This window comes from Poromitra crassiceps (genome assembly GCF_964638095.1).
Source record: "Poromitra crassiceps genome assembly, chromosome: 12".
Taxonomy (NCBI): domain Eukaryota; kingdom Metazoa; phylum Chordata; class Actinopteri; order Beryciformes; family Melamphaidae; genus Poromitra; species Poromitra crassiceps.
This window is the reverse complement of record NC_139632.1, coordinates 48123434-48138786: the sequence shown is the minus strand read 5'-3', so window position 1 is coordinate 48138786 and position 15353 is coordinate 48123434. Positions and strand designations below refer to the sequence as shown.

Here is a 15353-nt window from a genome sequence, read left to right as displayed (position 1 = left end):
GTGTGTGGAGTGCATGCATACTATATCACACGTTGCTGGTGTGTGGAGTGCATGCATACTATATCACACGCTGGTGTGTGGAGTGCATGCATACTATATCACACGTTGCTGGTGTGTGGAGTGCATGCATACTATATCACACGCTGGTGTGTGGAGTGCATGCATACTATATCACACGTTGCTGGTGTGTGGAGTGCATGCATACTATATCACACGCTGGTGTGTGGAGTGCATGCATACTATATCACATGCTGGTGTGTGGAGTGCATGCATACTATATCACATGCTGGTGTGTGGAGTGCATGCATACTATATCACATGCTGGTGTGTGGAGTGCATGCATACTATATCACACGCTGGTGTGTGGAGTGCATGCATACTATATCACATGCTGGTGTGTGGAGTGCATGCATACTATATCGCATGCTGGTGTGTGGAGTGCATGCATACTATATCACACGTTGCTGGTGTGTGGAGTGCATGCATACTATATCACACGTTGCTGGTGTGTGGAGTGCATGCATACTATATCACACGTTGCTGGTGTGTGGAGTGCATGCATACTATATCTATTGAAGGTCATTTCAGTGGACAAACAGCACAGTTAGCAATAAAGGTGGCCTTCACTGACCTTGTGTATTTATTGCGTAGCCAGTGGCTTCATTTTGTGCCAGTTCAATTGCCAGATGAAGTAAGTGTACAGGGAGTGCATACAGTACTAACACGTAGGCCTGCATGATATGAGGAAAATCTGTGATGTGCGATAATATTGTTCAATATAGCGATGACGATACGACTTGCGATAAATAAACAAATATTAAAGTACCGATATGCATTTTAGCTATACAGTTCCTATGTCTTTCTGCTTTAATAATGCTAAGATAGACCACAAACATAGCCTATGCCCACTGAATAAAGAAATGAAATACACACTGACTCTAGCTGAAACTACACACAGCGTGTTTGGGCTTTGGCAGAGGGGCGGAGCGCACTGTTGCAAGGGAAAGGTGTACGCTGGATTTACAACACAAGGCAAAATGATTAGATGCTGACTGGGAATGCATGACGCGTGTAGATAAAACCACTTTTGCATAGACGGATTATGACTTCACGGGCCCCTGGGCCTGCCCCCCTCACGGGCCCCCCGTGAGAATGCAACTCGGGCAAGTTATCAGATATCTGCACTGATTGCAAAGGGTGTACACGCTTTTTCATGTGGTGACTTTGTGAAACAGTGTCTGAATGTGGTTGCGGATATACTGTGTTCACTCCTGAGATTGCATCCCTGCAAATTGTCATGGCAAATTGTTTTGATGGACAATAAAGCTGATTTTCAAAGTACCTTGAGGATTTTTCAAGTTGTGAATTAAGTCAAATTTCTCTCTTGATTACAAAGGTGGAAAATACAACAGTTTTTAACTGGGTGTTTACTGATTAAATGTTTAAGCTCCCCACAAATGCAGATGTTTTTTTTTAAATATATATAACCAATTGCAAATTATTACAATTACCAAACAGATAAAAAGTAGATTATTATATTGAAATGTTATTTTAGATTTAGAATGTTAATTTTCTATAAAACACAATACATTTTAATGTAATTCCACAACGTTTATTTTTGGCCCTCGGCCCTCCATCCAGATTGAGTTTTGGCCCTTCATGGGAAAGAATTTGGGCACCCCTGCGCTAGAGTCTCTTCGCAGGCCGCCTGCGAAGTGAGCTCAGGGGCCCATAAGCTAGAGTCTCAGCTGCGAAGTGAGCTCAGGGGGCCCATAAGCTAGAGTCTCAGCTGCGAAGTGAGCTCAGGGGGCCCATAAGCTAGAGTCTCAGCTGCGAAGTGAGCTCAGGGGGCCCATAAGCTAGACTCTAGCTCATGGGCCCCCTGAGCTCTTGGGCCCCTGGGCCTGGGCCCGGTACGCCCGTTCAGTAATACAGCCCTGCACTTTTGTTATTCATTGCGTTTCAGGCAGTCTTTGCGATGTGTTTATTGCGCATGTTCATATTGCGATGACGATGAAAATACGATTAATTGTGCAGCCCTACTAACACGATGAAGTGTACAGTACTAACACACACCGCAGTACATGTAGACAACCGTTTAACCTGAGCCTCTATGGTTGTAACCTTGAAACACACCAATCCAAACTTACAAAACTCTGCAATGCATGCAATGGAAATGAAAAGACTGTTTTGTTTGGTACCATGTCAGCCATGAGCAGCTTTGTGAGTAAGCCTCCATTTCTTCAGAGACATAACTGTTTTTCCATCCTCATCATTAACCCAACAGAATAGTCTCTCTCCCAGTCTCACTTCCATGTTTGAAGTCATATATTTCTGGATTGCCACACAACAAATAGACTACGGGTGGTTTCACTGCAATTCTGTTGCTACAGTAGGCAACAGTTTGAACCCTAGTTTATTCCCCGCCAGCTATTGTATTAGCAAACACGGCAACAGGAAATAAACTGGGCTCCATTTAGAATATGTATGTTAACACGTTCACTGCCATTGACGAGATATCTCGTCTTACAAAATCCAACGGTTGACTGCCAATGACGAGATATCTCGTCTTGAAAAAAAAAAAAAAAATTGACGGTGGGACGTGGATCAACGCCCCCCACGTCTCCTATAAAAATATTGGAGCCACCGAACGTGTACAACCCATTCCACCGACCCACTAAGTGGCGACAGTGCTCTCCAGACTAGAAAAGGCAGAGCCAAAACTGCAGGGGAACGCGCGAGGAAACCATTCTCTCATACTGTAAAATGGATTGGCGAAAACGCTTTCGCTTTCGCGCATTATTGCGCTGGGAGCTGGCGGTGGGGGATTGCAAATTTGCATAATAGATTATGGGTGAAACACACTTTGAAACACCAGCAGAAAGCGCAGAATCGCACACAGCTTCATTCCCGCTGAGCTCAACCGAAAACCCAGAAACGAACGAGCCTCATTCTCATACTGTAGGCGAAAACGCTTTCACGCTGGTGCACACGGGCGCACAACGGTGGGGGGTTCCAAAAATAGACTGGGTGGAAAACACACTTTGAAACACGCAGCATAAAGCCTAGAATCGCACAAAGCTTCATCAAAGCTCTCAAACCCAAGAAACGAGTGAGCCCCATCCAGACTTGCCGACGAGGGGGCTGCCAGGGAGGGAGGCTGCTCACTGCTCAGACAGGCAGTAGAAACTCGCTTGTGACAAACGCTGCTGAAAGCCACCAGACACGCCCACGGAGGGAGGAGTTTGAAGGAGAGGGCGTTCAGAACTATATTGTTTAGATGTCTGATCTCTCACTGATGCCAAAAATAAATGGTTAAAGTGACTGTTCTGCCTGTTTGATTGAATTTCACAAAACTACAAAAGCTACCTACAGAAAAAAAAAAAACGGCTGGCAGTGAATATGTTAAGTTGAACGTGTCTATACACAGCAGCTGAAAATAGACCATACGTAATCTTTCTCTGCCACGCGGTGGACATAATTAAAATGCTTACCAAAGTCCCCAGGGACAAAGATGTCGTAGATACAGCTCTGGCCTCTGGTGTAATTATGTGGGTAGTTTGGGGAGAGCACGGTCCCCTCTGATCCTGTGGAGTGACCTCCGCATGGAGCTGTGGCCACAGGAGGGGGAGAAAACACAGAAACACAGTTTACAACTGTGAAACAAGCAGGCTACAATACCTGGGGAAATGAGGAAATAGAATACAATCAGCAGATCCATTGTAACTGGCACAAGTGCACAGGTAAGCAGTTCATAGTAGGAAATAACATGGAAAAAAGTTACCTTTGAACTTCTAACTGCTGACAAATGCAATTTTGGCCAGCCTGCCAAAAAAGTTTGACGTTTGAGGGACACATTTGGGACCTTTTCAGAGTACTACTCAACAGTAGCTGCAGCCCTCAAGGAGTACGTCCAAATACTGCAGGATGTGCTTGCCTCCAAATACTGCAGGAGGTGCTTATACCTCCAAATGGGAGGGCTGACGACCACCGCAACAGAGACTGACGGCTGGCAGAAGAAGCGGCTGGCAACTGCACATGTGTCGGGGGAAGCATGGCGCTAGTCTCGGCTCTCCCCAGATCGGCAGAGGGTGGAGCAGTGACCGGGGCAGCCAATAGGGCAGCATGGGGATAAATTGGTCAAGTATAATTGGGAGAAAATGGGGGAAAATCAGAAAAGGAAAAAAAAACAAGAAAAATGAATTCATGTGACAACTTGTGTGTTCTGTTTTTAGCTGGTCCGTGATTAGGGGCGCCAGCTGTACATCCCCAAATGTCCGTGAGTAACTGACAGAGAGCTATTGTTGAGCCAGTTGCAGCCAAGTGTAGCTTATATTGATATGTGCATTATCATGTGACGCAATCTGGTGACTTCGACAGGGACGTTGGAACTATTTTCTGGGAGGGGGGGCGGTAAGCCACTCCCACAAATCTGGGTCGGACCCCGGTGGCGCCCGCAATTTTTCTGCCGCAGAAAAATTTGCCTTTACTTTTTTGCATGTTTGGATATTTTTTAGCCATATTTGGAGGAATATCTCATTTTAAACACACCAGTGTTATTGTCTATTGATTGAATTTCTCTCTCTCACACACACACAGACACACATGCACATGCACACACAAAACACCGAAATTAGGATTTGTCAGCCACTAACAAATCAACACAAGGCAGCAGCTTACATATCAATAAGGATAAAACAAGAAATAGCCATCAAGAAAAGCACAGCAGCTCACAGTATGAATGAATGAACAACTGCCCCTAGTCACACACACACAGACTGGTGCGCATTTTCAAACGTGACATATGCTACACTGCTCTATTCACCTTACTCTTTGCCCATACAAGGACGCTTCTGCATGACGTCATTTTGTAATCGTCTTTCCGGTTTTAAACACGGAAGTAGAGTACGCCTACCGCAGTCAAATTTTAGACTTGCCAAAAAGCAGTTTTCAAGCTAAAAACCCCCAAACTGTTTTAAAGTTTTAATATTTGTCGGGTGAGAACGTAACATATATGTGACCAGTTTATCAGAATAACGCTTATTGGAAATCTTTAATGAGCAGCGAGGACCGGGAGCGCTGACTGTGCTGACACCGGTCGGACTAGCTATCTCTCAAACCCTACTGTGTAGTTAGGCTACTGGCAGTGAGAAAACACTGTCGACGTGCTTTTGTAACTAACGTTAAATGCCGACCGGGTACAGCCATCGGCTCCTCACAGCAGTAACGTTATGAACATGTAACTGAAGTTGGCCGCAGTGTAGCTTAACACGTTCACTGCCAATGGCGAGTTGACTCGTCAAACACAATCCAACGGTTCACTGCCAATGACGAGTTGAGACGTCAAAAAATATATATTTTTTTTTTGACGGTGCTACGTGGATCAATGCCCCCCACGTCTCCTATAAAAATATTGGAGGTATTGAATGTGTATAATCTATTTTACCGACCAAGTGGCGACAGTGCTCTCCCGACAGAGAGAAAGCCAACCAAAAACAGCCGCGGGAGGAAGCCATTCTCAAGGAAATGGCTTGGCGAAAACGCTTTCGATTTCACACACACACACACACACACACACACACACACACACACACACACACACGCGCGCGCGCGCACACACACACACTCGAGTACCTTTGAGCATAAATAAGACCAGAATCGCAAAAGCTTCATCAAAGCTCTCAACCGACACCCCAAGAAACGAACGAGCCCGTTTTACAGTAATCCAGACTCGCCCGAGAGCGGCCGCGCCGCCAGCAGCAGCAGCACAGACGAGCAGCAGCAGCAGCAGCAGAGCGGAGTACGCCTCAAGATTGGAAGAAGGGGATCGCGAAGGAATTTCTCTCCCGTGTCTAACCCCCCCCCCTCGCCTCTCCTCTCCTCTTCCCCGCTCCTGCGATTCCCCTCTCTTTTTTTGGGATCTGTGAGGCAACAGAAACTCGCCTGTGACAAAACACTGCAAAGCCACCAGAGACACACCTAAGGAGGGAGGAGTTTGGAGACACACACACATACACACACACACACACACACACACACACACACAAACACAATACAGTATACAGACTTGCCCAAGGGCACCCATAATCACAGGCACGTGAGGTGGTTCTAAAAATCCATTTATCTCAAAACTCTCTGAAAATCTCTGAAACCATGCTGTACTCAACGGCTAATATCTACATAAGTACTAACTCTACAAACTAACTCTTTTAGACAGAGAAAGCACACATTCTATTAGTACTTTTGTGAACTTTGTGTTCACAAAGTCCAAGCAGAAAAGAATCCTCGGCTCTTGTAAAATGAGCCAGAATCCTCAAAAAAAAACCTCTGGCAGAAGCTAACTACAGTATTGAAAAACGGCTGGCAGTGAATGTGTTAATTCTGAATGTTGCCAAACTTCATTCATACTGACGTTTTATTTTGAAAATGGCCGCCAACTAGCGCTGAACCGGAAGAACAAATACGTTGTGTCGAACACAGAAGAGAGAAAAAGTGGGCATGGTGAATAAGGTAAGATGTAAATCACTGACAAGACTCCATAACAAAGAGAAACCCAACAGTTAAACCTAGTACATGTAGTTACCCATTAGAAGTCTATGCCAGAGCCTTGCGCCGCTCCTATGAACTCCATTGTGAACATTACTACATTAGCATTTGAGCTAAACGAGCTATCAAAGCCAACTAAAACCTAGAAGCCCTGGCACCCACTGCGCTGTAGTTTATTCAATAAACAGAGATTCTCCTCTCTTTTTTTCCACACTCATTTTGCGCACAGAATCTCAACTATACCGGCTCCATTATCAGCAGCTACACATCATAAACACATTAGATTGCATTATTGCAATCATGTTTTCAAAGTTCTTCTGCTAACCTACAAGTCCTTACACGGGCTCGCACCCCTGTATTTGGCGGAGCTGCTCGCCCCTTATGTTCCCACGCGAACCCTCCGCTCGCGTGACAGTGGTAACCTTATTGTCCCCAGAGTTGCCAAAAAATCAGCAGGTGGCAGGGCCTTCTCTGCCCGTGCCCCTTTTTTATGGAACCGACTTCCTTTTTTGGTCAAGGAAGCCGGTTCCATCGAAGTCTTTAAATCCCGCTTAAAAACTCATCTTTTTTCACTTTGTTTTGATTGTCCTTGATTCTGTGTTTTATCTGCTATTTGTGCTGTTTTTAGTTATGTGTTACTTATATTTATATTGCTATTTGTGCTGTTATCGTTTTTCTCTATTTGCGCTCCATTTGCTATTTATTCCTTCCATGTTTTGCTTTGTTTACTGCTTGTTCTTGTTGTTTGTTTCCACTTCCCTTTTTAAGTTTTAATTTAGTCTTTATTCCGATGCATTAACTCTGCTGTTTTTATTATTCTTTCATTGTAAAGTGTTCTGAGACACCTCGGTGTGATTTTACACTTTAAATAAACTTTGATTGATTGATTGATTGATGTTTTAACTGGTATAAAAATACACCATTTACGTGTCATTCATTCATTCATTGACAGCAGAAAATGTGCACTGAATAGGCTACAGTTATGCCTGTATGTGCGGATACGCTGTGTGATTCATAATCAATAGATTTCCATCACATGCGTAATATCATCTCCGTGGAGAGGTGTGCTTACTTTCTTTTTACGCGCGGGTAAAATATGTCTTCCAGCAGCTGTTTGAGCTTTTCTCTCTGCACCAACCTTTCCTCCTCTACTGGAGACATTTGCGCTTCTTTTGTCCATCACGTTGCTGCAAGTTTGGCCCTTATTTCTGCACATTTGCTCGTTAATTGACGTGCGCTACTTTAGTCAATCCTGGCGATACAATTTTCACTGGAAAGGAAAGTTTCTTGTTCTCCCAGACAGCTGTGAACTGTTGACATGAAACTACGGCAACTCACGAGGTCCAGTGCTCTCTGCCTTAAACGGCCAGCGGCAACAAGGTGAATGTCTGTCTGATGTGGCACTGCAGATCCAGATTAATGTTAATGATGATCAATGTTAATTTTGATTTGAGACACACGGTGGCTCAGTGGTTAACACTGTTGCCTCACAGCAAGAAGGTCCCGGGTTCGAACCCCGGTCCGTCCCAGGTCCTTTCTGTGTGGAGTTTGCATGTTCTCCCCGTGTCCGTGTGGGTTTTCTCCGGGTGCTCCGGTTTCCTCCCACCATCAAAGAAAGACATGTATGTTAGGGTTAATACTCCTGTCAGTGCCCCTGGCCAAGGTACTGGCAAAAAGAACTGGAGTTGGTCCCCGGGCGCTGCACTGCGGCTGCCCACTGTTCTAGGAAGGTTCCTAGTAGAGGATGGGTCAAATGCTGAGGATGAATTTCCCCAAGGGGATAAATAAAGGATAACTTAACTAGACAGGCTTATTTCTGACAATCAATAAAGCCTATAATGTTGTATTAAGGATGTATGAAAGACAGAAATTAAAGTCAAATTTAAGCAAAAAAATAAAATAAGCACCAATTATTTATAGCTATTTAAGAAAGTGCAGCTGGCTGCCCGTCCGCCCCCCCCCCTCCCTCCCGCCCCCTTGTTGTCCTGTTAACTTGTCATTTTGTCGTGTAACTGCTTGCTAAAAACTTGACATATGTATTGGCTTGTGTATGCACAGGCTTCGGTTTGTTTGTCAGTTGATACTGGGGACACAGGCTGGAGGGTGTAGAAACTTTGTTTTGATTTCAATAGGCTGTATTATGGTTTCTTTCAGTCTGTTGATTACATCAATGAAGACTACACAACTTTAAATGTGTTGTTGTTAGTGTGTGTTAGTGTTGTTTCATGAAATGGCCCCCAAGTATCTGTAAATCAGCCATTCCCAACCTGTGGGCCACCAAATCATTTGCAAAACATTATCATCTCCATGAATAAAAGAAGAAGAAATTATTATTATTATTATTATTATCGATGAGGTCGATAATACAGGTCCTTTCCAAAAGATTAGAATATCATGGAAATACCATGGATGACTGTGGGCTTCAGCGGATTGTCAAGCAAAGACGATTCCAAAATTTGGGGAGATTCAGAGGGAGTGGACTGAGGCTGGAGTCAGTCATAACTGAGAAGTAACTGCTGATTTTCTTCACACTATTCGAATTTCTTGAAATACTGTTTTGGGGGTTTTCTGGAGCTGTAGGCCAAAATTATGAAAAATGAAACGAGTAAAGGCTAGAAATATTTCACTTTGTGTGTAATGAATCTAAGGAATTATGGAAAAAAAAAAACTTTCCATGATATTCTAATTTTTTGGCAAGGATCATATATATTTTGTAATCAATTATTCATTAATTAGCCTATTGCAGACAGTACCTCATTGTTAGTTTCTGATTTCTGTGTGGTGCTGAAGGACAGCTCCTTTTACCGTGCTCTAAAACTGCTCTGAGAAGGCATGATTTGGCATCCGTACTGTTTCTGGTCGGATGTGGGTCATCCGTACTGTTTCTAGTCGGATGTGGGTCATCCGTACTGTTTCTGGTCGGATGTGGGTCCAGACATTTTTGAGATGTTCAAGTGGGCCATGAGTCAGAAGAGGTTGGGAACTGCTGCTGTAAATAGATGATGGGTAGGCATGCAGGAGATTTCTCACTGAACTGCTGCTGTAAATAGATGATGGGTAGACATGAACTGCTGCTGTAAATAGATGATGGGTAGACATGCAGGAGATTTCTCACTGAACTGCTGCTGTAAATAGATGATGGGTAGACATGAACTGCTGCTGTAAATAGATGATGGGACATGCAGGAGATTTCTCACTGAACTGCTGCTGTAAATAGATGATGGGTAGACATGCAGGAGATTTCTCACTGAACTGCTGCTGTAAATAGATGATGGGTAGACATGCAGGAGATTTCTCACTGAACTGATGCTGTAAATAGATGATGGGTAGACATGCAGGAGACTTCTCACTGAACTGTTGCTGTAAATAGATGATGGGTAGTAGGGTTAGGGTTAGGGTTAGAGGCATGCAGGAGATTTCTCACTGGAGTTGGTGGGTGGAAACTACTACATGGAGGTCACGCCCACTTGGAGGTGAGGCCCTATGGGATCAGTATAGTCTCATATCTATTGACCTTGACCTTGACCTTTCACGAATGCACATGCTTTGTTTCGCAGTTGTATTTCGGACTCACTAATGCACACGATCTGTTTTACAAATGCACATTCTCTGGTTCGCAGTTGTATTTCGGACTCACTAATGCACACAATCTGTTTCACAAATGCACACGCTCTGGTTCACAAATGTAATATTTATGCAAACTTGTAATATAAATTCGGAAATGCACACGCTCTGCTTCACAAATATAATTTTTATGCAAACTTGTAATATAAATTCGGAAATGCACACGCTCTGCTTCACAAATATTATTTTGAGGCACACTTGTAATATAAATTCACAGATCATGCGAATTGCTCAATGTGCATTTACAAACTGCTTCTCATTTGTGAACCTGTCTACATTTGTGAGAGAAATTTCTGCGCTGCCTTTTTGAGACTCGTCTAACGGGCAGGTCAACGAATGTCACCATTGGCTGATAAAGCTGTGTGATTCTGATTGACAGATTCATCAGCCAATCAGGTGTTTGCTTTCAGCCAATCATATGGCTCCTTACGTTTTTTCCACACGTTCTCCACACACGGAACTACTGTTATGTGCGCATGCGCACAGCGTTCAAACAATGGCGGGCAGAAGAACACACAACAGCAACAGCATGGAGACTGAGAGCTTCTTTTAATACATCCATGATGGAGAGACTTAATCAACCTCAACCTGTAAGTAACACATTTATCTCATTATCCCCTCTAGTCATACCTTCCCCACGGTATCAGCTGTTTGTTTCCCCCGAGTGCCCAGGTCGCTTAAGCAGGCTGTAGGTTATTGTTATTCAACGTGATAATGGCTGCTGCGAAGCCCCAGAACTTTCCCCCCGTGGAAAAAGTCCGCGTTGTGGGAATATTTTTGTTACGTTAAAAGCACGGATGGCAAGGAAGATTAGAGGAGGAAGCTCAGCCAGTGACTGCCACACGAGGCAATACCACAAACATGATGCAAATCTGCGCGAACACCACCCGTCCTAATTTGGCAACATCTTGCTCATAGCAGATACCGTTAAAGTCAGATAAACACTCTCATAGGCTATCTGCCGAGGCAGATCACATGGCTAATGTTATACGTTAACTTTACTTGACTGAGGTATGAACGTATTCCACTGAAGAGAAGTAATAATAAAATGATGAAAGACTTCTCCAAACTGACGTACAAACTGTGTGTGCATAGTGAGTGACTGAAGCACAGGGAGGGAGGAGAGAGGATCAGCAGAGAGCAGCACAGGAGGAGGGACAGGCTGTGTGTAGTGAGAGAGGGGGGGGGGGGTGTCACTGTGTGTGTGATCAACATTGAAACTATTTATGTCCAGTGTGTCCATTTGATTTTACAAAAGATAAGCATTTATTTGATATTATTAATATTATGATGTGTTTTAGTTTTACATAAAATTAATTAGATGAAATAAATCGTCACACTGCAGGTTTAGCCTCACTGAAGATACTGCGTTTATTTTAATTTTGTGAAAAGTAAAAAGTATTTTTATACTGTTAACTTAACATACAATGTTTACTGATGTTCCAAATGAATGTTCTATTATGTTATTAATAAAAAATTTGTTCAACGGCAACAAAATTATATATATAATATATAGCCAGATTTTACAATAACTCATAAAGGTCCGCGATGCAGAGGATGAATTTCCCCAAGGGGATAAATAAAGGATAACTTAACTTAACTTGATACTGTGAAACCATGGTATATTTGAATTATTATACTGGCACATGGTTTTCATTTTATTTGAGACAACAGTTGCCTCTTGTTTCAACTGTGGGGTAGACAACATTAGTCACCGTTTTTGATGTGACGAGGGGTGATCCGTCCACTTTTTTGTAAATGTCTCAATCTTTTTAACTGATCAATGATGCTAAATAATAATGCTAACTGCATTTAAGTGATGTATGACGGCTGCGTGGTGTTTGCGCTGTGCTAAGGTAAACGGCGCTCATCTCATTCTGCGGCTTGCTTGTGAAGCTGACAACAAGTAGTGGAGCAACGTGAACGTGTTGTGAGCTTATAGATGAATTCTTTGATATGGAAACAATTCATTCATTCATTCATTCATTCATTCAATTATAGCTCTCGTGTTATTTGGCCTTTTTGGATACAAAAGAGAACGTGACATCACATGGCTGCCCATCCATTTGAGTTCAATGGAGAGGATATTGTTGTGTTGCACTTTCTTGATAGTTAAAAAATGTATTTTATGAAAAGAATATATCTTCAAAATCCAGCTAATGAGCTCTGGCACATAATAATTTACAAAATAAGCATTGCTTTATCATTTCATGTACCTCTGACTCTACTGTCAGTGTCTTTTAAAAGCTTTTTATTCATTCATGTTTTGTTTTTTTTACAGGACCTATCACCTCTAGTTTTTCTCGAATTGATATAACGTTAGCATGGAACCATCTCGTTATGACAGTGGGGAGATGATGTTAGCTTTTAGGTTGATACTAAACCTTCAGATCTTTACTACCTAACATCAGAAAAGCTAGTCACAATGCAGGCTGCAAACTCACCGTTAGGTGACAGCTTAGGGTAAGGTGACAGCCAACTTTTCATCCCAAAATAGGAGGATTTCTGAGTCGTTTGATTTCTGCCCTGGTATCTGTCACCTTTTTCACTCTCCATGACTTTGCATCCCTGAATATGAAGTCAGTTAGATTCATGGATCACTGCACCAAAACTTCTGATATGCATACATGAACCACCATCATTCAGTCAGTCAGTCAGTCAGTCAGTCAGTCAGTCAGTCAATTAATCAACAACTTTATTAATCCAACTCAGGGAAATTCGTTTTGAATAGTTTGTTGATGTAACAAATAGTAACATAAAAAGCAGATACACCAAATAGCTCAAATGTAAAAGAGAATCTATACATGTTGATAAATGAAGATGGCTGTGAACCCAAAATAAAAATAATTATAATATTGTGACCCAGAGTTTAACTAAACTTCTGTGGGCACTGGACAGGGCTCTGCTAAGCACTGCAGTGTATGAGATTAAAAAGTGACTTCTTCTGTTTTCTTTGCAGGTATATTTCCACCAATTCCAATGGATCTGTGTCCTGTCAGAACCCTCAACTGCTGCAGTGTCCTGCAATACAGAACCATCTAGGTCACACATGGGCCGGACCCGGCCCCTGGACCATCTCAATCCGGCACCCAACGTCCTCAAAGGAAAACAAAACAACGCACAAAAAGTCAATAAAAGACAGCATCACGTTAATAAATCTAATCCGCTACAGCCATTTGATTTGTATCACTATGATATCAGGAGATTAACAGGAGAAATTACCAATCACAGCGGGAGAGAGGGTTACAAATAGAGAGACCCCCACGAAAATCAGGAGTGTTGGCAGTTATCAGTCCAATGTGTTGCACTTCGCTTACTTTATATTATGTAAGTTAGTATGGCCCTCTGGAAAAAAAATGTCCCACCCCTGATCTAGGTTGTTAGACTTTCAGATATCAAGTATCTTGGTCAACAGGCTGGCATAAGTAATGTCTCTTATAATGATCATTAAAACTGATTTGGTGACACAAAGTATTTAACACTGTTTCATTATTTGCATCATCGAACATAGCTGCTATCAAGAGGTTTTGAGGTGTCTTCAGTGACCAGCTTAATGTACCAGGTCACTCTCAACAGAAGTGACTACGCTGTTGTCTGTTAGCCAAATATATTTCCAGGCTGTTAGATTATAGATTATCTGACATCAGCAGTCTTGATAGATATTCCACTGTCATTGTTTTAATTTTGCAGAGTTGTTGGCTGATTTGTTCTCTCTTTAGTTGAGATGTTTTGCATGAACTGTAATACCATCTGATATTTTCAGTGTTCCTGCAAAAAAAATCATCCACAATTCATTTAAACAGATGGACATTTGCTGGTCTCAGTTCATTTATTTTCACGGCAAAAACACTGCTTTATTTTCACGGCAAAAACAGATGCACTCATTTGGCTTTTCCATCAGGTCATCCTGTCATTGAAGGTTGGAGGCAGTAGATTCTTGCAGACAACAGTGAGCCATGTCAGCCTGGTTTTGCAGCATGTCAGATTTTCAAACCTGTCCAACAAATCAATATAAAATATCAAACAATGTTGCTGCCTGTCCAAAAATCACGTCACATTGGTTAATTTTAACTAATTTTAATTAAAATGTTTGTGTTATTATTACAAATGTAACGTTACTCTAGATTAGAGACTAGTGAGCAGATTACTAAAATATACTATAGTGGAGGTAATAGCCACATTTTTTAAATGAGGTTGATAGTTTACCCACCTCATTTACCAACCATTACACCCCTGACTGTAACGTTAGTTAAATATGCTGGCTGCTGTTTATTATGTTGGTATTTCTAATATAGTTAATCACTTAGCTAGCGTTTTAGTCCAAGTGACAGGCTATGCTTCCCTTGGTCTGTCAGGGAAGCATAGCCTACAGACTGATCAGTGATATCACGTTAGTGCTAGCTACTACTAGCGTTGTACTGCATTGACTAGCTCACAAAAGTTGCTAATGAAATAAACAGACTTTGAAAGGGGTAACGTTAGTTGTAAGAGCAAATTTACCAAAGAACTTACCATAAATTAGTATTTTATCTGGCGTGGTGTGCCCCGGCCACTTGCCACCAGAAGCTGCCGAGCCTTCACAACTGACGTCACGTCTTAACACCGAATTGCTGGCTAAGTTATTATTATAGAAATTAATGCAAATCATAGTAAAGTGCCACTGAAAATCATTCCAAAAAGTTAACAGCGTGTGATGTTGTGGTGTTTGGATTTGACAGTAACCAGGAACTACAAGAGCAACGTGAACCACGTGATACTTTTCCAAGCCCGCTATTGGATGATAAGTACAAATACGTCATGCACATGGACCTTAAACATAGCTGTCCGCTCTCTTTACCGGAGAAAATGCAAGTTGACAGAGTTAGCGATCACAAAATATGGCAAGAAAGAACGCGTGGCAACAAATTTATTTTCATTTGTTGAGACATGTCTCAGTTGTTAATAAAGGACTGGGTTTTCCCTCGGTAGGGATCGTTTAAGTGCACGAAATCTCCGCTGGGCCCGCCCAACGTGTGGAAAAAATGTAAGGAGCCATATGATTGGCTGAAAGCAAACACCTGATTGGCTGATGAATCTGTCAATCAGAATCACACAGCTTTATCAGCCAATGGTGACATTCGTTGACCTGCCCGTTAGACGAGTCTCAAAAAGGCAGCGCAGAAATTTCTCTCACAAATGTAGAC

The 15353-nt window shown here is 42.5% G+C and overlaps 1 protein-coding gene across 1 annotated transcript in view; it reads right to left on the bottom strand.

The window, feature by feature from the left end:
* LOC310786958 (CUB and sushi domain-containing protein 3-like) overlaps positions 1-15353 on the bottom strand; it is a gene marked incomplete at its 3' end in the record, with an annotated part of 313431 nt that overhangs the window by 109151 nt on the left and 188927 nt on the right. The window contains exon 26 of the mRNA XM_083648289.1: positions 3495-3611. Coding sequence (XP_083504415.1) covers positions 3495-3611 — 117 coding nt within the window. The remainder of the gene's footprint in view (positions 1-3494; positions 3612-15353) is intronic.